The sequence below is a fragment of the Trichechus manatus genome, unplaced genomic scaffold (assembly GCF_000243295.1).
Source record: "Trichechus manatus latirostris isolate Lorelei unplaced genomic scaffold, TriManLat1.0 scaffold00047, whole genome shotgun sequence".
NCBI classification, from domain to species: domain Eukaryota; kingdom Metazoa; phylum Chordata; class Mammalia; order Sirenia; family Trichechidae; genus Trichechus; species Trichechus manatus.
In genome coordinates, this window is record NW_004443983.1 from 11,796,960 (window position 1) to 11,822,635 (window position 25,676).

The following is a 25,676-nucleotide window of genomic DNA, read 5'->3' on the forward strand; positions in this document are numbered from 1 at the left end:
GAGCTTGACTATTAAACAAAAGGTTGGAAGTTAAAATCCACCAGCTGCTCCTTGGAAACCCTAGAGGAGTTCTACTCTGTCCTATAGGGTTGCTATGAGTCGGAATCGACTTGACAGCAATGGGTTTGGTTTTGACTCAGAATATTAATCATTTTCTACATTTTAACACTAATACAATTTACATAAAATGTCAAAAATTAAAAATAATAAAATGTAAAGTTTTATACAAGTCTAACCACAGAGCATCAGCTTCATTGAACGAGTTTCAGAATATAATTAAGGGATAATCAAATAAATAAATAATAAAAAGCTTACATTTTGGTTTGCCTCTTTTTTGCTTCCCCATAAGAGAAGATTGGGTCTCAAAACCTTAGGCTCTGGGAAGCATGTGAATATCCCTGATGGGTGGATTGAAGCAACATATCTGGCTCAATGCAAGGGAGATGTCCAAGAAGGTATGTGCTCTAACTAAGCTGTTTGTAATTAACTCTATTTTCTAGGTCAGCAGTGAAGGCATTATTTGAGACCTTAACTTCTAGAAATTGTACAGGAGCCAAGAAAAGTTTGCCTTTCTCTATCAAAATTTCTTATAATGTTTCATTATGAAAGTTCATTTTATGATTTTGAATTTATGAATTTGAGTACTCAACTTTTTAATTACAACATTGTTTTAAACACTTTTGCTCAACATAGTCTTTATTACTTTTTTCTAAAATTAGTAACTAATTAAAATAATATAAAATATCACTTAATGATTTTGAATTAAAATTGGCATTATACTTTAGAGAAACCTGTTTCAGCATTTTGTAATAATTATTACTGATAAAACATTAATCAATGGCCATTCGTTTTTTACTTCTTTTAAACAGCAAGGTTTACTCATTTCCTTTACATTTGTCACTTCCCATTCATATGTTTCCTTTCAAACCACCCTCCAACCAATCTAAAAAAGAAATTAAAAAACATTATTTTTTAGGGAATAAAATTCCTTCTATCATTATCCTAAATTTTATGAGTACACGTTTTTAAATGAGTTTTAGAATGTTAACCACATGAAGTCAGAGAGCCATTTCCCCGTGAAAATTGTGTTTTGTAGTACCGTCTGGGAGCTTTCAAGCAATAGGAAGAGTAAGAGCTATTTTGTATTTAATTTGCATTTATGGCACTTTATCACAGTGCCATCCACAGCCTGACCTCTATTAAATATTTAATGATATTGGGGTAAGCACTCTTGGTTGCTCAACCAGCAGTCAATTCCTCTTTATCAATTAATCCCTCCGTTACGTTCAGATCCCTAGTGGTGCAAATGGTTTGTACTCAGTTGCTAACCTAAAGGTTGGCAGTTCAAATCCACCCAGTGGTACCATGGAAGAAAAGGCTTCTGTTAACATTACAGCCAAGAAAACCCTATGGAGCAGTACTAATCTCTAACATATGGGGTTGCCATGAGTTGGAATCGACTCAAAGGCAGTGCATTCTTTATGTTCAAATATCCTGCAGTAGTGTGATTGAGAAAAACACTGGCCTTTGCCCAGCCCCAAGGGGTGATTTGTGGTTGGTCTAAGCCAATCATGGCAGTTCCCTTTGCCAGTGATTGAATTAGGGGTGGCTACATGACCTGGTCTGGACCAAAGAAATGTAGGCATAGATTTTTTTTGGCTACTTTTTATTCACTTGCTTTTGAAAAAGGCATGCCTGGGGAGAAAGCATCCCCTTCTCTCCCAACTCCCTTCTTTATTCCTATCTAAATTACTTCATGTAAGAACGTGATGCCTGGGGCTTTGTGTAGTCTTCATAGTCATACACATCAGGGGGAGCTAAAAGATGGAAAAAATATACACATAGTAAGTAGTTGTATCAGCCAACCCTGGAACCTTTCTAACGCTGAGCTTGTGAAAGAGTTAAACATCCTCATTTTGAAAACAGTTATGGTTGAGTTTTCTGTTATACATAGCCAAAAGCATTTTAACTCATTCAGATATTGAACTCTAAATAGCACCCTAAATATGATTTCTTCTCACCAGCTCCAGAACTAAAATACTCTCCTAATTAGTGTCCCGCCTGTACTCTTGCCCACTTCTTGTTCTACATACAGTTCACCCACCACTCAGCAGTGACTATTCTAAAGCTTAAATCAGTTCCACTGGCTTCTCATTACAGGTAAAATGAGCCCAAACTCCATATTGTGGCCTACAAGGCTCTGTATGATCTGGTCCTTGGCTACCTTGCCTACTTATTCGTTATGCTCCAGCCAGACTGGCCTCCTTCCTGTCCCTTGAACATGCCAGGGTTTTTCCTTCCTCATATTCTTGCATTTGCTCTTCTTCCCCAGATACTTAATGGCAGCTCCCAGAAAACCTTTTTAATGACTTGAGGTGCTCATCTCTCTAGATTCTTAACTCCATGTTCTTCCTCTTCCAGCTATGCCTGGTCCTCTTTCCTCTGCCTCAATTTTCTAGTCTTCCACTCTTCTCTTTTATACCATTTGTCCTTAGCACTGCCTTTCATCATCCAGTTCTGTCATATTTCCTCACCATTATATATGTGGTGTCCTGATCAATTTAATGTTGGCCGGGACAGCTGGGGATCCTCAGGCATTTCTCTTTTTCTCTATGTAGTATCTTCATCTTGGTGATTTATGAGTAGTTGGACTTCCTACATGGCACCTTAGACTTCCAAAGTTAGTATCTTGAGAGAGAGAGACCCGGGAAGAAGCTTATTGTCTTTTCTTATCTAGGCTCTGTGTGTGTGTCACACTGTGTCAGTTCTGCCTCAGTCTACTGGCTGAAGCAGTCACAAGTCCTTCTCAGGCTCAAGGGGAGGGGTCATAGACCTTACCTCTTGATGAGAGGAGTGTCAAAGAATTTGAACGTATGTTTTAAATTTACAACCTGGTCCTGGTGACTGAACAAATAGTTGATTGCAAGAATTAATTGTACCATGTAGAAAAATTGCATAATGTTTAAATGATGGAGTCTACTTTTTAATATTTCAGAAGCTTTAAATATGCTTTATGATTCCCTGGACCATGCTTCCTTTGATTACTATCAGCTTCCTGCCTTATTTTTTGTTGCGGAATCAGTTTTATATAGACTCTGTTGTGATGCGTTCCAAAAGGCATACTTATATTCAGTTGAAATGAAGCTGGCAAAGGTATGTTTTAAAATATTTTAAAATGTTTTTTATTTGCTGCATGTATTATATGTAAACACATGGCATCAGTTTTAGAGTCTAAACAGGCGATTTGATTTTATTATGGCATATCCTCTTGTAGTTTAATTTTAATTTTCTGTAAATGTGGGCAATACATTAATATTTGGTAGACAAATGCAGATAATTTGAAGAAATACACTATCATGAACTGTGTAAGAAAATAATATCTAATTAAAAACTAAGTTTATACTTTTCGTTTGGATATGTTTATGTGTGTGTTTTAAGGCTTTTTGCTATGCCGCTTTCTTTTCCATTTAAAAATGCTGACAGATAGCCTTAAGTGGCTATCCGATTTGAGAAGATGAGTTGTTCTCTCAATATTCTGTCACTTTAGAGCTATAAGGTCGGGAACTACCTTTAGTAGCTCATGTTTTATAAGGTTTTGGAAGCCATATGATTCTACTACCTGTAATGATCATGGTTGATTGCTGCAAAATTTATTATTAGTCAAATGAATTTAGCTTACCTACTGGTTTTAATGTAAAGAAAGAAAAGAAAAGCTAGATGGTTTTCTTTACTATCAGATAGATATGAGACAATTGAAATTAATTACGATGTTTCTTGCAAAAATATATTTTTTAATTTCATTTTGACTCTGAACTGTTAAAAACCAAGCATGAAAGACTATTCATGAGTCAGTGGAAACTTCCTGGGAGATGGTGTATTTCAGTCCTTAGAAATCCAGCTTACACACTCTCTGACAGGTCTGGGGGCAAGACTTACAGGTACCAAGCAAGAGAAGATACAGGGAGCACAGAATAGAAATTGAACACGCAAAGAACGGAGGTTTTGCACAGAGGAATGATTGGAGGAAAAGAGACAGGGTATTAGTTGCCAATAGCCTTCTTTGGATAATGGGATTGTGATGATTTTTTTTTTTCTTCTTTTTTGTATATTTCTCAAACTTGCCATTATGGATATATATTGCTTTTATAATGGGGGTAAAAAAAAAGAATGGAAAAACTCAGAGCAAGTCTAGCTTTGCTTTCTTTTTCTTCTCATCTCCTTTTGTGACCATTCTCCATTTCTTATCTTTTCTGTTTCTGATATCAATAAAAATAGCATAAAATTAAGTTTAAACCATTGAACACGTTGCTTAACTTTATACTCACCATGCCGTTTAGCTTTTAGAAGATTCCGGTATCTTCCCATCTGAGAGGTTAATCCATTTGCACAGGTTCATACAGCAGCTGAAACACTTAAACAGCACTTTACTATGCACCAGGCACAATTCTAGGTCCTTTAGATATATGAATTTATTTACTCCTCACAGCAATCTTATGTGGTAGATGCTATTATTATCCACTGTTTTACAGAGGAGGAAACTGTGGCATAGAAAGTTTAAGTGACTTTCTCAAGATTTCAGCCAGTAGGTGGCAGAGACGTTTTTGAAAGCCAGGCATTGAAGTTCCAGAGTCCATGATCTACCTTGGTCTTCTAATTTAGTAAACTTTAAAGCTTAGTCTTTATTGTTCTAGGTAATATAAACTCATTGGTGGAAATAAGCATGTTCTGTATCTATAAGTGCCTTTGATTTCAGACAAGAAACCATTTCAGTTGTACTCTTTGCCCTTGTAGAGTTTTTATCATTTATCTAGAAGTCACTTGGAAACCTCCCTTTTGCTCTTCTTTTTTGGACAGAATAGTGCATTGAAGGATATTGCCATGGAGGCATCGCCTACCTCTATGTGCACAGTTTTGTTCCTCCATTGATAAAGTAGTAAAGCTTAGGGTTGGGTAGAGCTGGGAACATCTGATTCATTATTTCCTTTCATATTTTGTGTGCATTCTCTCTTCCTTATCTACTGCAGATTGTAGAATCTTCCCAACTATTGAAGTCTGATCACTACAGTGTAGAGAATAACATATAATCAGCAATAGTTTAATGTATTTTAGACTGAGATATAGTCAGTGCTCTTTAAGCTTCTGTGGAAGGAAATGGAACATATAACCAACTTAAAATACAACACATAAAAAATATTATCCAGCATTTCTATTTCACAGTGAGCTAAAGGGTGTCAGAAGAAATGAAGAGAAGACGAGATGGAAATAGAAGAAAAGAAAGGGGAAGAGACAACAGAAAGGAAAGATGAGAGAACAGAGAAAGGAAGTTGACAAGAAGACAAAGCCTGAGTGATCAAGCTATAGAGAGATATTGTTGTTAGTTGCTGTCCAGTCAGTTCCTACTCATGGCAACCACATGTGTTAGAGTAGAACTGCTCCATAGGGTTTTCTTGGCTGTAATCTTAATGGAAGCAGATTTCCGGGCCTTTTCTTCTGTAGTACCACTCATGGGTTTGAATTGGCAACCTTTTGGTTAGCAGTTGAGTGCAAACTATTTGCGCCACCTAGGGGCATTATAGAGAGAACATGTACACAAATGATAGAAGAGGAGAGATGCATAGAAAGTCCCAGAATTCTTTAGAGATATGAAAAGGTGAACTCTTCAATAACAATCTGGCCTTTCAGAATATTACAGAGGGAAGCTTTTAAAACCATTTTTGTAACCATAGTTGTAACGAGGGATAGCCTGTGAGTTATATGAAACCATGACCATGTTGTTATTGTTGTTAGGTGCTATCAGGTCAGTTCTGACTCATAGTGACCCTATGTACAACAGAATGAAACACTGCCTGGTTCTGCACCATCCTTACAGTCGTTGCTATGTTTGAGCCCATAATTGCAGCCATCGTGTCAATCCATCTCGTTGAGGGTCTTCCTTTTTTTCACTGACCCTCTACTTTACCAAGCCATGATGTCTTTCTACAGGGACTGGTCCCTTCTGATAGCACGTCTAAAGTGTATGAGGCAAAGTCTCATCATCTTTGCTTCTAAGGAGCATTCTGGCTGTACTTCTTCCAAGACAGGTTTGTTCATTCTTCTGGCAGTCCATGATATATTCAGTATTCTTCACTAACACCATAATTTGAAGGCATCAATTCTTCTTTGGTCTTCTTTAATAATTGTCCAGCTTTCATATGCACGAGGCAATTGAAAATACCATGGCTTCGGTCAGCACACCTTAGTGCTTAAGGTGCATCTTTGCTTTTTAACACTTTAAAGAGGTCTTTTGCAGCATGTTTTCCCAATGCAGTACATTGTTTAATTTCTTGACTGCTGCTTCCATGGGCGTTAATTGTGGATCCAAGTAAAATGTAATCCTTGACGTCAGTCTTTTCTCTGTTTATCATGATGTTGCTTATTGGTCCAGTTGTGAGAATTTTGTTTTCTTTATGTTGAGGTGTAATCCATACTAAAGACTGTCATCTTTGATCTTCATTAGTTAACTACTTCAAGTCCTCTTCACTGCCAGCAAGCAAGGTTGTGTCATCTGCATATGGCAGGTTGTTAATGAATCTTCCTCCAATCCTGATGCTGCCTTCTTCATTTAATCCAGCTTCTCGGATTATTTGCTCACATGCAGATTGGATAAGTATGGTGAAACAATGCAACCCTGATGCACACCTTTCCTGATTTTAAGCATGCAGTATCCCCTTGTTCTGTTCAAATGACTGCCTCTTGGTCTATGTACAGGTTCCTCATGAGCACAATTAAGTGTTCTGGAATTCCCATTTTTTGCAATGTTACCCATAATTTGTACATGTTTATAATTTATGAATACATCTACAAATATTAATTATGCATTATCAAAATTTATTTTACTAATGGTGGTTTGTGTTAAAAATATTTGGAAGTCACTGCTATAGGAGAAAGTGAATGACTTTTGGAGCAATCTACATGTCCTCAGTTCATACTCCAGTAATGCTACTTATTAACTTAATAGAATCATCAGTGTTTTTTGTTTGTTTTGTTTTTTACATGTAGATCTGATAATACACTGCAATCTTGTTAAGAGGATTGGAGAGTTCAGGGGAGATATATATATATATATATATATACATACACGCACACACATATATACATATATATTTGGGATTTTATATGTGTGTATATATACACACATAATACATATATTTATATACATATATAATATATATTTATCTATTTCCTGGTATGTTTTCGATAGTGATAACTATTGTTATTATTTTGTTCTTCTCCATAATGTTATGGTTTAGCAACTAGGAAATTTGTACTGCATTTATTTCTATATTTTATGTGTTTTTTTCCTCACTTTCTGTGAAATCTTGTGTATTATATACTTTTGAAGATATGATTTTCTGTAGTCTATCTAAACAGAACTGTTTTAGGTATGCATTTTTTTAAACTGCATGGAAGTAAAGCATTTTATAGTGCTTATTTAGTAATTACATTTTTTTCCATGTGGAGATGGGGAGCTTAGTACAGTATACTTAAGCATGAGCAGAATATTTCTCAACACTATTTGAAACGATGCTTTTCAAACTCTTTTGACTGATACTCGTAGGAAGAAGTATCTTCTACATTGCAATCCTGACTACACATAGTACACACTAGTTTATATACTGAAACAAGGGATAGTACAATGTATTATGATCTTTTCTGTTTTATTTAATTAAAAAAAAAAAAAAAACCCCAGTTGATTTCATGACCCACATAAGGTCATGACCTGTAGTTTGAAAAATACTCTTCTAAAGGGCACAGAACAAAACAGCATTCACTGTTGGTCATTATATGTAATGTAGAGATGTTACATAAAAGTCTTTTGGCTGAACCAACATTTCAACTTTGCTATAAATGTTTTAAAGTTATTTAAAAAACACATAATCTCAAGTGAGTTTGAAATTGTTTTATCAAAAATAAATGTAATAATAAAAGTTTTTTTTCTCATAGTTTAGAAACATTTATTGATGCAACACAAAAATGCTTTCTTCTTTCTCTTTTGACAGATTGGCTATTTGGTCTTCTTACGACTTTTTGTATTTTTCCTGCATGGTCACCTAGGAGATTTTAAAGAACATTTACTTAGGCTTCGACAATATTTAAACGGTAGAGTATCTTTTATTTTCTAAACTTATGAATGTTTTATGTTATATTCTGAGAAGCTCAGACTTCCACTATAAAGAATGTAAGCTATATTTTATTTTTCTTGAAAGATAATAGCTAGAGCTGAAGAGCGCAGCTTCTAGGTCAAATGTATATGTTCAGCTTTTGTGCTCCTTAACTAGCTGTGTGACCTTGTCTGTGACTCAGTTTCTTCATCTGTAATAGTATCTACCTCACTGTTGGCTAGAAAGTTAAATTCATATTGCATTAAGGTAACACTCATGGCTATGAAGATGCTGGACTGGAGTAAGGAGGGAGTGGAGGCAGAGGGTCAGTTAGCTATGGCAGTAGTATAGGCAAGAGATGTTAAAGGTGTCAGCTATTACAGTGGAAATGGGATAGGCTTTTGAAAAATATTTGTGAGATAAAAGAGACTGGATTTAGTAAACATTTGGATCCAGAGTATATATAAGGGAAAGTGAGGAATTGAGGAGCATTAAGTTTTTATACATATTTGACTAATAGGATAGAGATAATGATGCTCTAAACTGAGAAATGTTGAGAAGACATTGGAAATATTGAATTTGAAGGTTGCTCTGGTATGAATAATTAGTGGGCAGATGAAAATGTATGGAGTTAGGGAAATAAGTGAAGCTTGGGATATAGTTTTGAGAGTCCTCTATGTTAATGTGGCTGAGATAATTTGGGAGTGAGAGGGAAGAAATTAATTTTAGGAATAGAATCTCAAGGAACACAAACCTTTAATGGATTATTGGAGGAGCCAAACAAAACCAAAACCAAACCCACTGCTGTCTAGTAGAATTGCCCCATAGGGTGTCCAAGGCTGTAAATCTTTATGGAAGCAGACTGCCACATCTTTCTCCCTTGGAACATTTGGTGAGTTCAAACCACTGACCTTTCAGTTAACAGCCAAGTGCTTAACTACTGCACCACCAGGGCTCCTACTGGAGGAACAGACACCAGTAAAAGAGAATTAAGTGAAGTAGGAAGGAGTAGTGGCATAGAAATCCAAGGATGGGAGGTTCAAGAAGATCAACATTATCAAGAGCTGTACAAGTATTAAATAGTTGTGTTCTTACCTGCTGTGAAGATGACCCCTGACTCATGGTGACCCCATACACAAAAGAAGGAAATGCTACTTGGTCATGCACCATCCCTATGATCTCTTGTGGATTGGACCTTTGTGATCCATAGTGTCATTGACTGATTCTTGGAAGTAGATTGGTTGGTCTTCCTAGTCTCCTGGTCTTGAAGTGCCGCTGGAACCTGTTCAGCATCATAGCAACACACAAACCTCCACTGACAGAAGGGTGGTAGCTGCACATGAGGTACATTGACTGGAAATCAAACCTGAGTATCCTGCATGTAAGGCAGGAATTGCACCACAGAACCACCAATGCCTTACTGAAAAATCCAGTTGCTGTCGAGTGGACTCTGAGTCATGGCAACCGCATGTGTGTAAAAGTAGGACTGTGCTCCATAGTGATTTTTCAATGGCTGATTTTTTGGAAGTTGATCTTTAGGCCTTTCTTCTGTGGAACCTCTGTGTAGATTCATACTTCTAACCTTCCGTTTAGCAGCTAAGCACGTTAACTATTTTTATCAGCCAGGGACTCCTCCATTAAATAGCAGGACATCTGAAAATTGATGATGGGTCTCTGTAATGAGAAAGTCATTGTTGATCTTGAGGGAGCCTCCCCGGTTGGGTGGTGGAAGCAAAATTCAGATTGGAGTCCAATAAAGAGTGAAGGGAAAGTTTAGACATGAGACAGAGATTGTGAACTATTTCAAAAAACATAGCTACAAAGGGAAGGAGAAATATTAGTCAATCATTTGGATTAAAAAAATAAGGTGAAACAGGACCCATATGTCACACCATACACAAAAACTAATTCAAAATGGATCAAAGACCTAAATATAAAGCCAAAAACTATAAAGATCATAGGAGAAAAAATAGGATCAATGCTAGAGGCCCTAATACATGACATTAACAGGATACAAACCGTAACTAACAATACACAAACACCAGAAGAAAAGCTAGATAACGGATCTTCTAAAAATTAAACACTTATGCTCATCAAAAGACTTCACAAAAAGAGTAAAAAGAGAACCTACAAACTGGGAAAAAATTTTTTTCTATGACAAATCTGACAATGGTCTAATCTCTAAAATCTACAGGAAAATCCAATACCTCTACAACAAAAAGACAAATAATCCAATTAAAAAATGGGCAAAAAATATGAACAGACACTTCACCAAAGAAGACATTTAGGCAGCTAACAGACACATGAGGAAGTACTCTGGATCACTAGCCGTTAGAGAAATGCAAATCAAAACCACAATGAAATACTGTCTCACCCTGACATTACTGGCACTAATCAGAAAAAACAGAAAATAACAAATGTTGGAGAGGCTGCAGGGAGATTGGAACTCTTATGCACTGATGGTGGGAATGCAAAATGGTACAACAATTTTGGAAAATGATATGGCGCTTCCTTAGAAAGCTAGAAATAGAAATACCATATGATCCAGCAATCCCTCTCCTAGGAATATATCCTAGAGAAATAAGAGCCATGTTCATTGCAGCATTATTCACAATAGCAAAAAGATAGAAACAAGTGCTCATCAACAGATGAATGGATAAACAAACCATGGTACATACACACAATGGAATACTATGCAACGATAAAGAGCAATGATGAATCTGTGAAACATCTCACAACATAGATGAATCTGGAGGGCATTACGCTGAGTGAAATAGGTCAATCACAAAAGGACAAATATTGTTTGAGACTACTACTATAATATGAAAAGGGTTTACACACAAAAAGAAATAATCTTTGATGGTTACGAGGGAGGGGAACGGTGGGGGGTGGAAATCACTAAATAGACAATAGAGGAGTGGTAACTTTGGTGAAGGATAAGACAGTACAGGATACTGGGGAAGCCCATGCAGCTTGACCAAGGCAAGGTCATGGAAGCTCCATAGATGCATCCAAACTCCTTAAGGGGCTGAATTACTGGGCTGAGGGCTGGGTACCATGGTCTCCGGGAATATCTAGCTCAGTTGGCATAACATAGTTTATGAAGAAAATGTTCTACATCTTACTTTGGTGAGTAGCATTTGGGATCTTAAAAGCTTGTGAGCGGCCATCTAAGATACTGCACTTGTTGCACCCTGTCTGGGGCAAGGGAGAATGAAGAAAACCAAAGACACAAGGAAAAGATTAGCGAAGAGGACTAATGGACCACAAGTACCACAGCCTCCACCAGACTGAGTCCAGCTCAATTTGATCGTGCCTGACTACCACCACCGACTGCTCTGACAGGGATCACAATACAGGGTCCTGGACAGAGCTGGAGAAAAATGTAGAACAAAATTCTAACTCACAAAGAAAGACCAGACTTACTGGTCTGACAGAGACTGAAGAAACCCCGAGAGTATAGCCCCCCGACTCCCTTTTAACTCAGTACTGAAGTCACTCCTGAGGTTCACCCTTCAGCCAAAGAAGGCAGGAGGGGACAGGAAAGCTGGTAATGGGGAACCCAAGGTCAAGAAGGGGAGAGTGTTGACATGTCATGGGAATGGCATCCAATGTCACAAAACAATATATGTATTAATTGTTTAATGAGAAACTAATTTACTCTGTAAACCTGCATCTAAAGTACCATTTTAAAAAAGTATAAAGAAAAAAATAATGTAAAGAAAAGATAGTATGTTGTAGGCTAAAGGAAGGAAAGACAATGTATAAGAAAGGGAAGAATATTTGATGGCAATAGTTATAGAGAAGGGAATAGGAGGAAATAGAAGTGTTTTGGAGACTGACCAATATGTACCACCACTACAAGTCTTAACAAGATGTGAAACCAAGAGGAAACTGTAGATTGGCAGAATAAGAATCCATGTCTATCTTGTAACTCCTTACAGCGTTAGGTATATTGGCTCACTAAATGTTCTGATGATGGTGGTAAATAGTTTTTGAAAAATTATTTGAATAAAATCTCAAGTTCTCACATTAACTTGTTATTGTGGATATGCCTTAAGAGTACCAACAGCTTTGTTTCATATGAGGATAAAATTCCCGATTTTGCCCTCTCACCAAATACTGTTAAGTAGAGCCCTAGGCTGTATCTCTGTTTCTTACCTGAGCCCATTAGCAGCTGCTGTCTACCCACATGGCCCCATCAGAAGAATGGTCATGATTAATTTTTCCACTGTGTGGATTGACTGAAACTCAAAGATTGCCTAGATGTTTATAGAAAGAAAAGCCACAGAGATGGTTCTGCTAAATATCACAGTCTTATGTTAAATGACATAATTATTGCCCGTGTTTAAATAAACGCTTTTAAAAATCAGTAATAATATCTTGGAAAGAAATAAAACTAGAGAAAGGGATTAAAAACAGTGACATTGACTTGTTTGTAGAATTATAATTCCAAGTATCCACTATAAATAATCTATTATAACTTGATTTATTTTTGGCTGGGAGCTTCCAAGCATTGTTGAGCAGTAACTACAGATAATTGAGTATTCAACCATTATGCAATTGCTTCCTGAATTATGTAAACTCTTATGTATGAATTATTTACCTTGTAGTTTTCTATTACACCACCAGGGGTCATACATAACATTATAAATCTTATATAGATGAGGGAAATGTACAGCAGTTTCAGCATCCAAGTACTGAATTTAATTGTACTTTTTAACTAAAAGAGAAATGAAACACAGTATAAAATATTAATGAAATATTTTTTGCAAATTATTTTTCTTACTATAGTGCTTTATTTATCTGAAGACACATATTACAAGTATCCAAACATCTTTTCAAATGTGGCATTCATCCTGAAAACCTCGGAAATTATGTATGAAAGAGTACTACTTTCTGAATCAACTTTTAGCCCTAGTGGAAACACAGAAGGATATGAGAATGTGTATTCTGGTATGGAGGTAATATACCCTGGTGTATGATGCTATGGTTAAATAATTGTGCTTGGTGATTCAGTAGGCCTTGCTGAAGATGAGTTTAGCTGTGGGCTAAACAGCAAAGACACTAATTCATGCAACATGTGTACAATTTCTGGATTGTAATGTAATAGGATTAATAGTGGGGCACCAATATGCACCACTGCTACTTCAAATGAAATAATGCCATATGTTCTGTCTTTTAGATTCCATCGTGGCCATTTAATTTAAAATTTCAACATAATTTAGATGGACTTAAAATTAACATTTTAAGATATTATGTTTTTATGAAAGGGAACTAAAACCAACCAAACCAAATCCATTGCCGTTGAGTTGAGTCCAACTCATTGCGACCCTATAGGACAGAGTAGAGCTGCCCCATAGGGTTTCCAGGGAGCAGCTGGTGGATTCCAGCTGCCGACCACTGCACCATCAGGGCTCCATTAAAGGAAAGTGTTATGTGAAGTGCAAGTTGTTCCTGAGAGTGAGTGTAATGTTTTTGTGCTTCTGTAATTCACGTTTAATATACTGTTAAAATCAAGAAAATTTTTTTTCATGGCTCAAAATTGAAGTATTAAAATAATCTTGTTGTTAGCTGTCATCGAGTTTACCCCAACTCATAGCAACCCTTGAACAACAGACTTGGATGTTGTGATCTATAGGGTTTTCACTGCTGATTTTTGGAAGTAGATCACCAGGCCTTTCTTCTTAGTCTTTAGTCTTAGTCTGGAAACTCTGCTGAAACCTGTTCAGCTTCACAGCAACCTGCAAGCTCCATTAACAGACGGATGGTGGCTGCACTTGAAGTACATTGGCTGGAATCATAACCACATTTCCTTCGTGGAAGGCAAGAATTCTACCACTGAACCATCACTGCCCTCACAAAATGATGTTAGCACATGACAAATCTTTTCTTGTTTTCTCTCAGGTATTAGTGATCAACTTTACAGAAAACTGTCTGTCCTAATTATATAATTCTTGATATGTAATATATTGTGTATTATACAAACTCAACTAAAATGAGCCATATAATTGTGTGTATACCTTATGGGCTGATAAAATTCAAAAGAGAAACTTTGAACTTTTAACATCGTAAGAATTGAAACACCTCACAAAATTTAAGGAAGATTCTATTTTTAAATAGCTTTATGTATAAGTTGTCTCACAATTTTCCCATGTTTTCCTTGGCACTTTTATAGTATTAACTATAATTTAAATATATAAGGAAAAAAAAAAAACCATTTTAACTACATGTATTTTTATTCTTTCTAGGCCTTGGTGTTTTCTCTGTAGCTCATTAATTAGTTGGGGAGCCATTTATATAGATAGTAACATATACTAGTAATTTGAACCTTTGCTAATAATTACAAATGACTACAAACTACTTCATGAAAAACAGTGATCTTGTTCTTTAAGTTTCAAAAAAATGTTTTACTGATAAATATAATACAATGTTTTGAGCAACAGAAAGACCACGGATCATGAAGAGAGAAGACCTGGTCACCAATGGCTGTGTGATCTTGAGGCAGTCTATTAAGCTCACCAAGCTTCCGTTTGCTTATGTTTAAAAAAAAGTCATCATCATCATATTTGCCCTGGAAGCACTCCCAAATTATCTCAGCCACATTAAAATAGATGACTCTGTAATCTATTTCCTAAGCTTCACTTATTTCCCTAATTCCAAACATACTTTTTCAACTACCCACTCATTATACATACCTGAGTCACCTTCAGATTCAGTATTTCCAATGTCTTCACAAAGTTTCTCAGTTTAGAGCGTCATCTGCTAACTGAAAGGTTGTTGGTTTGAACTCACCAGCTTTTCCCTGGGAGAAAGATGTGGCAGCCTGCTTCCATAAAGATTTGCAGTCTTGGAAACCCTATGGGGCAGTGCTACTCTGTCCTGTAGGGTTGCAATGAGTCGGAATTGACTCAATGGCAATCGGTTTGGTTTGGTTTGATTTTTTAATCTACAGGGTTGTTGTGAAGATTGCAAGACATCATGTGCCTTATAAATTATCAAGTGCTGTGAAAATATAAATAATGATTAATGAAAAATATATTTAGGGACTCACCTTAACTAAAACAGTTAAATATAATATTTTCATCTAAAGACATAGTTATGCTGACTTAATGTAGTGATTTTAATGTTTTCCTTTAAACAGATAAGATACTATAAAATCTTGGTGATAAGAATGTTCTGCTTATTGAGTCAGGCAACCTTCAGTGTTTATTCTGCTTCTCTTTAAGAATGAACCAATTTTTGGTGCACATACACAGTAATGAGATGGAAGCATATTACTGTACAGCTTGGCCTGGATTATAAGCGGCAAAAAATTTTTAACACTTGTCACGCCCTAGTTAGAGTGGGACCAGTTGCTAAGTCTCTATGCACCTTTTTCCCCACTTTGTAGGACAAAGGGCAGAGAGTCAATCTTTTCTAAATTCTATTTCAGCTCTAAACATGTAGTTCCATCAGGGGATTGTAACAGATTTTGACCTATCAGATATATTACACTCTTTTTCTCTCCCTAAGTCTGGTTGGTGCAAACGGTTAATGTGAACGGCTGCTAACTGAAATGTTACAGGTTTGAGTCCATGCAGAGACATCTTGGAAGCAAAGTCTGGTGATCTACTTCCAAAAAATCAGCCATGAAAACCCTATGGCATAGTTCAGTCTGACACACATGGAGTTGCCATGAGTTGGAATCGACTCAATAGCACTGGTACTAGTTTCTCCTCCTATTGTCTCATAATTTAAAGAATATAAAAGTGTAGTCACAAAGTTGCTAAAATTACTAATTTAGTTAATCAGTGCTTGAATGCATGTCTTAACTTTCCCCAGTTTCAGCCCAGTTTCTTCAGATAGATTAATACAAAGCAGCCTCTCAAGTTCAGGTGAGTATTTACCCGTTCATTTACTGTTCATCTCTTTCCCCTTCTGGGAAGAGAAAGAGAAAAGAAATAGATAAAAAAGGAAACATAAAGGATACATTTGCATTCATCCTCTCTTCCTTCTTTATTAATAGCATGATATGGTAGATCATTTGTGGATTTCTTGCTAGAGTTTTTATACTCTGAGAGTGCCAAAGATCCATGACATTGTATTTTGGCCATTTTTTGTTTCTTTTAAAGAGTTTTATTTTTCTATATGCTTATCTGCACTGGAGTAAAAGCCTTCTTATTTAATTTTCTGGCAAGATGCTGCTAGAATGTCTAAAACAAAACCAAACAACAACAACAACAACAACAAAAACCCAACATCTAATTCTGTAGGATATGCACATTATAGCATGAGTGTTGGTTCTATTTAAGAATGGGAAATTTCCTTTAATTTGCTGCTGAAACCCATTTCTCTTTTTAATGTTCTTTTCAGCTGATCCAGACACAAGATTGTCTTTGACTTTGACAAATTGTACACTTTAATTAGCTCTGTGGATTGCAGAGTCAGAATGCTGGATTGAGTTTTCCATTCTGTCCTTTGCTTAAGCTAAATTTGCTAAGCACAGTTGTCACATGGTAATAATAACTTAGCTCTTTGGAGAAGGTAGGCTCAAACTTAGTTAAAATGCAGTAGATCCTTTGCTGAATAGTTTCTTCTCTGCTAAAGTCAAAATAGTTCTCTGAAAACTAGCAACCGTACAACTGCACTTTCTAATGGGGTTACCAATTTTGTCCTCTAACTCTTTAAGTACTTGGTAAGCCAAACTGAAAGGCTGGCAGTTCAAGTGCACCCAGAAATGCCCCAGAAGAAAGCCTTGATCATCTACTTCCAAAGGATCAGCCATGGGGTTGCCATGAGTTGGAATCAACTCAACACACCTGGTTTAAGCCAAAGGCATTATCTATGTTTGGGACATTTTGTGCTGTATTAGAATTGTAAGTGGTTCTAGGAATTAGATTAGACTGAGACACAGGTTCTTTAAAATTAGCAGCATCATCCTATGATTCATGCCCTATTATCCAGGTAATATATTTGTACTACGTGGCAATGTTAACCAGTTGCTTTCGAGTCGATTCCAATGCATGACAACCCCCTGTGTGTCAGAGTAGAGTTGTGCTCCATAGGGTTTTCCAAATGGCTGGAGACAAAGATGGAACCTAAAAAGCTGTCTCTGAGCAGCCAAAGTAGATCCCATGCTTCAAAACTCATTACTGTTATAAAAGAGAGCCTGCTCAAACACTCAGAGCTTGGGTGCTTTAAATCTGCTTAAAATTCAAGCTGATAATGGTTGTCTGAATTCTCAACCAAGAGCCGATTAAGTAGCACTTTTGTAGGTGGGCTTCTCAAAGAAGGCATTGTACAAATGGTAACAGTTGACAGCCCAAAGTAAGGGGATGGAGGGGTGAAAGAACTATAAGTGATCGTAAAAGCCAAAAAACAAAAACAACCTTGGGGAGTCATTTAATGCAGTGCTCAGTGCTTCTCAAAAGGAACCCTCTCAACTTTTTTTAAAATTTTCAATTCATCACAGACTGATACTTTTGTAAAATACAATAATAATGAATAACTAGAAAACTAAAAAGACATGCAAGATAAGCAAGCCCCGAATTTTATTATTAGTTTGAATTATTCTGTCAAATTGTTATAAAAGTTTCTAAATATTTATTGTTAATTTCTGGACTCATTTGTTTATAGTTTGCAAATGGCACTTAGCTTCCATCCACACCTTGAGTTGGACTGATTTACTGTAAAAGCAAAGAACTCTCCACCACCTAATAGCTCTAATAACATTGTTCCCTCTGGTCTTCTACGCTGATGATGAATGTGATAGTTGTATTAAATCACATCATCACCATTATTATCAAAAATGGTATATTTATACTTGCTTTTGAAGAAACCAAGGGAGAAAATTCAGCAAGATTTCTATGAACATGCTTGAAATACATAAAAATGCATGCAGATACGTGATAAGCTTCAATTATGTGGAAAATTCGCAAGTGTGGTATGACTCATTTGCTCTAGATGATGCCAACACCCAGCAGAGCAAGACCACCAGGAACACACCTGTAGTTAAACAAGCTGCATTTCTTTCTTGTTGCAGAAAGAGAACACACACCATGGGGAAACCATGGAGTGTCTCCGTAAGAAGTCATTACAGGAGTGGAGCTTTGGTTGGGTGAATTAGGGAAGGGTGTAAAAAGTGAGGGTTCTCTCTAGGTTGGTGTCTTACTTACCTAATGCTGCTGTAATCGAAATACCACAAGTGGGTGGCTTTAACAAAAAGAGGTTTGTTCTCTCATAGTCTGGAGGCTAGAGGTCTAAATTCAGGGCCTCAACTCCAGGGGAAGGCTTTTTCTCTCTGTTAGCTCTGGGGGAAGTTCTTGTCATCCATCTTCCCTGGTCTGGGGGCTTCTCAGTGTAGGAACCCCTGGTCCAAAGAATGCATTCTGCTCCTGGCACTTATTTCTTGGTGGCATGAGTCCCTGTCCTCTCTGCTAGTTTCTCTCTTTTATATCTATAAAGAGATTGATTCAAGATAAAACCTAATCCTGTAGATTGAACCCTACCTTATTAACATAACTGCCTCTAATCCTACCTCATTAACATCATAGAGGTGGGATTTACAACACATAGGATAATCCCATCAGATCACAGAATGTTGGACAATCACACAATAATGGGAGTCATGGCCTAGCCAAGTTGACACGCATTTTTGGAGGACAAAATTCAATTCATAACAGCTGGCTATCAGAAAGCAGGAGTAACTCTATGATGGGGCAATATATAGGTGGCACAGTGACTTTGTTTTTCTCTGTGCTTAGAAAAAATTATGAAGTGGCCTTGTTTTGTTTCATGTTTTCATTGTCTCAGAACAGTATTGTCTAAGGCTGGTATTCTGTGAGTTTGCTTACATCCAACAGGAGAACAAAATGACCTGGCTGTGAGCATCAGACTAGCTTGTAATAATACTGATGTCAAATCAGTTCCAGACGTCAGAAGCTGTTTTTCTTCTTTCTTAATGATGAGTAAAAGTGATATCACATAAAATTGAAAATAAAACTTAAATATTGTTAAGTGTCTAAATCTTGATCTTCTTTTTTTTTTAACCAGCTCCTTTCAGGGAAATTTCTCCAGTGACAGAGCACAAGTGTGTTAACAGAAGAGTTTTTGACCTAACCGAATAGTCTATGTAGTTATGAAATAGCCATGATTTAAAAAAAAAAAAAAGATTGATTAAACTGATTGAATTTAACTAGTCAAGCTATCTGAAAGTTTCATAACATACTGACTTACTTATTTATTCAGAATAAATTTGCTACATGTGGACTGTCAGGCGTCCAGGCTGTGACATCTAGAACAATTTGAGAGAAGAACTTCATTTATATGAGCTCAGTTTTTTGGGTGAGCTTTACCCCAAAGCAGACAATCGAGTTATTTGGATAAAATGTGTGCATTTGCAGAAGTCAGCATGTTTCAGTCTGATGTCTTACATTATTTTAGGATAGAGCTTTCTATGGAATATTCTAACATTTTAAACATTGACTTGTTTCTGTTTTTCTGAATTATTGTTCCCAAGAGTCAGTAGCTTAGTGCAGAGACTTTGTCTTACTCCTGCTTTATCTCCAGCACCCAATCGAGTTCCTGACATAAAGTAGATCAATACACATCTGTGGGACTTAACTAAATAGTTTACTGGAAACTGTTAACATGTCTTAGTTTAAAATTTGTAAGCGAACTTCTGGACTTCTATCTTAAGAGTACTCAACACTGAAATTATCTTTAAATTGTGGGTCTGATGTTTTATATAATAACTGAGAACTGTAAAGCCTTTTAGATTCTCTTTAAGTTTCTTTTGAGCATAAAAACATATAATATCAACTTGAAGTTAGCAACTGAGTTAGCAGTTGAGTACATATCACAGGATGTGTATTGGAATTTTTACTGCAACAAAAATTCAGTGAGAGTGCTTTGCCATCATTATCTAACAATAAAATCAGGTCCCTTTATATCAATTACTTTAGCAGAGACCAATTAAATCAATGAAACTGTAGGAATCACTTTGCAGTGGGGGAGGGGGGGACAAAACAATAACAGTTCATTTGTTATCTGAATTTGTAGACTTTTAAAATAGATATTTAAAAGACATTGGCCATGTCCAGCTAGGCATATATTTTAGTCCTCAAAGTGAAAATCCACATTTTTAAGCCGAATTTCTTGTTAAATCATTGTTTAACCTTTCCCCTACTCCCTCTTCCTCAGGTGTCAAGGAGAACTAAGTTAGAGTCTAAGAAGCACAATTATGTCTTTCTAATAGTTGTTCCTTAGAGGATGTAGTTTTTTGTCATATTGTAGATGTCATGTCATTGAACACAAGGGACCCATGTGAAAATATAATAATATATTATTATCATTGGTTCATGTTAACTATATACACTTACAGGAGTATACTTGTGTAAATTGCTCCACTTCATGATACATGAAGTGGAAGGAAAGATGCATTTTCATTTGCATATTTAAAATTTATTTTCATGTTTATTCAAATCAAAGAACTGTATCCCAGAAATGTTTTCATGTTTTAGTTCCAGAAGCGTTTGCCATTTAATCAGGGAGGGTATGAAGTTAACCACCTGCTCTGGCACTGTGTTGCTGCTTGGTCGTGCATTCAGAATAACAGTCCTAAGTTGAACAATGTGCTTGAACATCTCTACTTCCATAAAACACAGCTTCAAAATAAATGCTGGTAAGGGTGATCCTATAAATCCACAGTAACTCATGGAGCAACCTTTGTGCTTAAATGCTAAATAACCTTTGTACTTAAATGTTAATCATACCTTAGTTGACTATGAGAAAAATTTATAATCTCAGTTCCAAATGCAAGGGCAATTTATGTATTTTGTATTAGTTCATTTCATCAATAAATTGTTCCTACCCTTTTTTTTTTTTGCCAGAAATGCATTTATATATTGTACAGTTTGTCTTTATTAAATGAAATTTATTAATGGTAAGAAGTTCCATCCCTACATTTAAAACATTCTCTATTTTCCAAGTTGTTGAACAATAGGAATGAAATACAGTTTACTGTCCTTGAAAGAAATGTACTCAGATTTTCTTTTTCTATGCCTTATTTGTGAGGTATAATAAAGATGAATCTTGACTGATAATCATTATTTCCTTCCTGTTCGTATGCTAATTTGAGAAGGGAAAAAGAAGTCTAAGTTATATATAAAAAAGGTCATGAGTTCAATGAAGGAAAGAATTTTAAAGGAATATTTCTGAGGAAATTGATGAGGGGGTATCCCTTCCCAATATTTGAGAAGGATCAGAGCTTTGAATTCCTTTTTTCAATGCAAACAGTAATAATCTGTCGTCCTATGTTGTTAGGTGCTGTCGGGTAAGCTCCTACTCATAACAACCCTATGCACAACAGAACAAAACCCTGCCAGGTCCTGCGCCATCCTCACAATTGTTGCTATGTTTGAGTCTATTGATGCAGTCACTGTGTGAGTCCATCTCGTCGAGGGTCTTCCTCTTTTTTGCTGAACCTCTACTATACCAAGCATGATGTTCTTCTCTAAGGACTGGTTCCTCCCGATAAGATGGTCAAAGTGTGTGAGACAAAGTCTCTCTGTCCTTTCTTCTAAGGAGCATTCTGGCTGTATTTCCTTAAGATGGATTTATTCATTCTTCTGGCAGTCCATGGTATATTCAGTATTCTTTGCCAATACCATAATGCATCAATTCTTCTCCAGTCTTCCTTTTTTATTGTTCAGCTTTCACATGCATATGAGGTGATTGAAAATACCATGACTTGGGTCAGGTGCATCTTAGTCATCAAAGTGACATCTTTGGTTTTTAACACTTCAAAGAGGTCTTTTGCAGCAGATTTACCCAATTCAGTGTGTTGTTTGATTTCTTGACTGCTGCTTCTCTGGGCATTGATTGGTGATCCAAAAAGAATGAAATCCTTGACAACTTCAATTTCCTTGTCATTTATCATGATGTTGTTTATTGGTCCAGTTGTAAGGTTTTTTGTTTTCTTTATATTGAGATATAATCCATACTGAAAGCTGTGTTCTTTGATCTTCATCAGTAATTATTTCAAATTATCTTCACTTTCAGCAAGCAAGGTTGTGTCATCTGCATATCACATAGAGGATTCTAGGAGATTCACATATGTGACTTAGGTTCCAAAAAGACAAACAACTAGAACTACTTTAGCTATTAGAAGACTCTCACTTGATTTAAAAAGATGACATAAATTGTATTTTGCCATATGAAATGAATGTTGCATGACTTTGTCAAATTTATTTTCAAAGTACTCTAACAAATACCAAATAAGTTTAACTAAATACCGAGATAGTAAAAGTGGCTGTTTACAAATATTTAATTCTGTAATCAATTATTTGTTTTTTTAAACCAGTTTTCAGTTTTACTATATTGTCTCAATATTTATTTAATGTATGTGCTAATAATACATGTTTAAGATTGTCTATAAACATTTATGGGCTAGTTATTTTTTTCATTCTTAGTATTTTATAGATTTGGGGAGATTGGAGATAATATAAAACTGTTCTTATGAAATGAGGCAAAAAAATTGCTTGTGCCAATGTAAATGAGTGGTTCTCATTTGCCCATTTCTGATGCTAACAGTCAGTAGATGATTCATCATGTATATCTCTGCCTGACTTACTATAACCGCCTTTATCAAGATCCTACAATACAGCAGGAGCCAGGTAGAAGCAGATGGTTTCCAATGAGCCTACAAAAGGGAAGGCCCAGGATCCATGAACAGACTGAAGTCAGGCAACCACAGAATTTGAGCAGCCTTGCTGGGGAAGAAACAAAAAGATGAGGAAAGGAAATGCACTAAAGAGGATAAATTACAAAACAAGGAGAGAGAAGCAGAGAAAAAGAGAATGCAGGAGCCCACTCCCTGCTGTCATGCCATTGGCCTTTATCTGGGAAGTTTAGCTGCCTGGGCTACAGATAAGCAGCTTGCTGTAAGGCAGATTTCCGTTTAATACTGTTCAATTTTATATGACACATCATTCTCTCAATGCTCCACCCTGTGGTTTGGCATTTTATAAACTGCCCCATTTGCTCTGGGGAGACAGTTCAGCCCAGTATAAAAGGCTTCCTAATCTAACATGAAAATAATGAATTGTGTTCATAATTGAATTATTAGTCAATAAAGACTGCTGAGAAATGCAGTATGACATTTCAGTAGAGCAGTATAACGTATAAAATTATATCTCCCAAAGCAAAATAGCTGAGTTAATGTGGGCATGAATGTATTCCAAAAAAGCTTGGCAATTTAAAACTATATTTACATGGTGAGTGTTTTGCAAATGTACAGCATTTGTGTTTGGATCAAAATGAATCGAACAAAGAATCCACTGTTTTGCATAGACAGCAAGGCCTTTGCTTTTCACCTGGATTGCTGATATCCACATTGGCTATGTCCCTCAACCTTATTAATGATAATGATCATGTGATAGTCTAAGAAAAGCCTTTCAAATAAAGCTTGCATCAGTAATTTTCCTTCATGCCTCATGAGCTGAAAGTGTTAACATAGGTCCCCACTCTTTTGATTCATTTTCTAACTTTCTTATTGATCCTTTGATTCTCTGAGCTAATTATAATCATTTAGTCTGTACCAATAGAAAATTTAAAATTTATGCTTTGTTACCTTATCATGTAAAAATTCAACCTCCAATTATAAGACCTGAGTTTTAGTCCTATCTTTTGCTCCCTGTCTGTTTTTGAACAAGTCACTTAACCTCTATGAAGCAAAGCCTGTTTAGCAGTTAAATAATAATAGCCAGCTCAAAGAGTTGTTGAGAAGTTTAAGTATTATGACAACACTTTTTACACTCCTAATTTCCCCCTGGACACTTCATGTCCTGCTTTATTCAGATCCTCCCAAATTAGGCTCCTGCCTACTGAATTTCTACCTCAGTACATGATACGTGTCCTGTCCTCAAGTTAACCTAGTTAAACATCTTCACTCTTCCACCTCACTTTCCCCATCCAATCAAGTTAAATACAGTAACTTCATTTCAGAACTATTCTCCTGATCTCTATTCCCACTGCCACAATCTGGGTTCAGGCCCTTATTGTCTCCTGACTGTTATACCTTCTTGTCTCTTTGCCATAAATCTTCCCTCCAGTAATCTATCCTACACACTGCTGCCAGAGTTATACTGCAAATATGATTACATCACTCTCCCGCTTAAAATTATTCAATAAGAACTGTTTTAAAATAGTGCAGGGGTTACAGCCCCAGAGTAGCCTCTTAGAATGTCAAACAGTGCAAAAACGAAGACTGAAAGATCCTGCCACTGGGATTGACTGCAAAACAGCCAGATGAAGTGCTTGATGAGATTGGATGGAGGAAAACAATCAGGGACTTGCTTATACCTCCCCCCATGAAAGAGTAGTCATTGCTTCTCTGATCTGCCATTCCTACCCCCAGTCTTCCTCGTCCCAGACCCAGGATCTATTCCAATCTACTGTTCCACACTGGCTGAAATTCTGCTTCTGAAGATGGGCAAGGTATCTACACTCATTTTTGCCCAATCTCCATTATTCTGCATACATTTTAATATTGTATCTCAGTTATCTAGTGCTGTATAACACAAGTACCACAAACGGAAATTTGTTTTCTCACAGTTTAGGAGGCTAGAAGTCCGAATCCAGGGTGCCGGCTTCTAGGGGAAGGCTTTCGCTCTCTGCCAGCTCTGGAGGAAGGTCCTTGTCTCTTCTGAGCTTCTGCTCCTGGGTAATATTCATGTGGCTTGACATCTCTCTTCCCGCATTTCTGTTTTTCTTGCTGCTTGTTCAATCTCTTTTATGTCGCAAAAGAGATAGACTCAAGACACACCCTACACTAATCCTGCCTCATTAACATAACAAAGACAGCCCATTCCCAAATGGGATTATAACCACAGGCATAGAGGTTAGGATTTACAGTACGTATTTTGGGGAGATACAATTCAATCCGTAACATACTGTAAATTCAGGAAGACAACAGCACGGGCAGTAGATACAGGAAATGGAAGGGCTATGAAGAAGTAGTTGCCAAGGTAGAAGTGTCATAAACAGGCATAGAGAAAGAACCCTTTCAACAAACATACTAGAGACTAGATTTTCATGTTCTCCATTTCTTCTATTGGTAAGTACCAAAAAGCAGGAAGTAACGAGAAACACATACCGGGCGCGCGCACACACGCACGCGCACACACACACGCGCGCGCACACACACACACACACACACACACACACACACACACACATGCACGCATTCTTTAAAGTAATTTTCTTAAATGGCCAAAATCAAGAATGAGATCCTGATCACCCTCTCCTTTATACAATGAAGACTATTTTCTTTCTTTTTTTAAAAAATACTTTTACTCTCCTTCAACGTCTGTAACTATAATCTTGAGTTTCTGATCAGATTTTGGTTAAATTATTGTATAAAATGCTGTATTTTCTTCTTAAAGGATTATTACATATTTAATTTTGTCATCATATTTATAAAATTATTTTGACATAATAAAATTTACGTGTTTTCCCCACTCACTGATAGCCATTTCATGCTATGATTTACCA

At 36.5% G+C, this 25,676-nt stretch overlaps 1 protein-coding gene across 1 annotated transcript in view; it reads left to right on the top strand.

Annotated features, from left to right (window-relative positions):
* The window catches only part of TMEM232 (transmembrane protein 232), a 213,247-nt gene that overhangs the window by 21,886 nt on the left and 165,685 nt on the right, over positions 1–25,676 (top strand). The window contains exons 3-7 of the mRNA XM_004377012.2: positions 350–455; positions 2,996–3,153; positions 8,040–8,139; positions 12,936–13,105; positions 20,672–20,805. Of these exons, the coding sequence (XP_004377069.1) occupies positions 350–455; positions 2,996–3,153; positions 8,040–8,139; positions 12,936–13,105; positions 20,672–20,805 (668 nt within the window). The remainder of the gene's footprint in view (positions 1–349; positions 456–2,995; positions 3,154–8,039; positions 8,140–12,935; positions 13,106–20,671; positions 20,806–25,676) is intronic.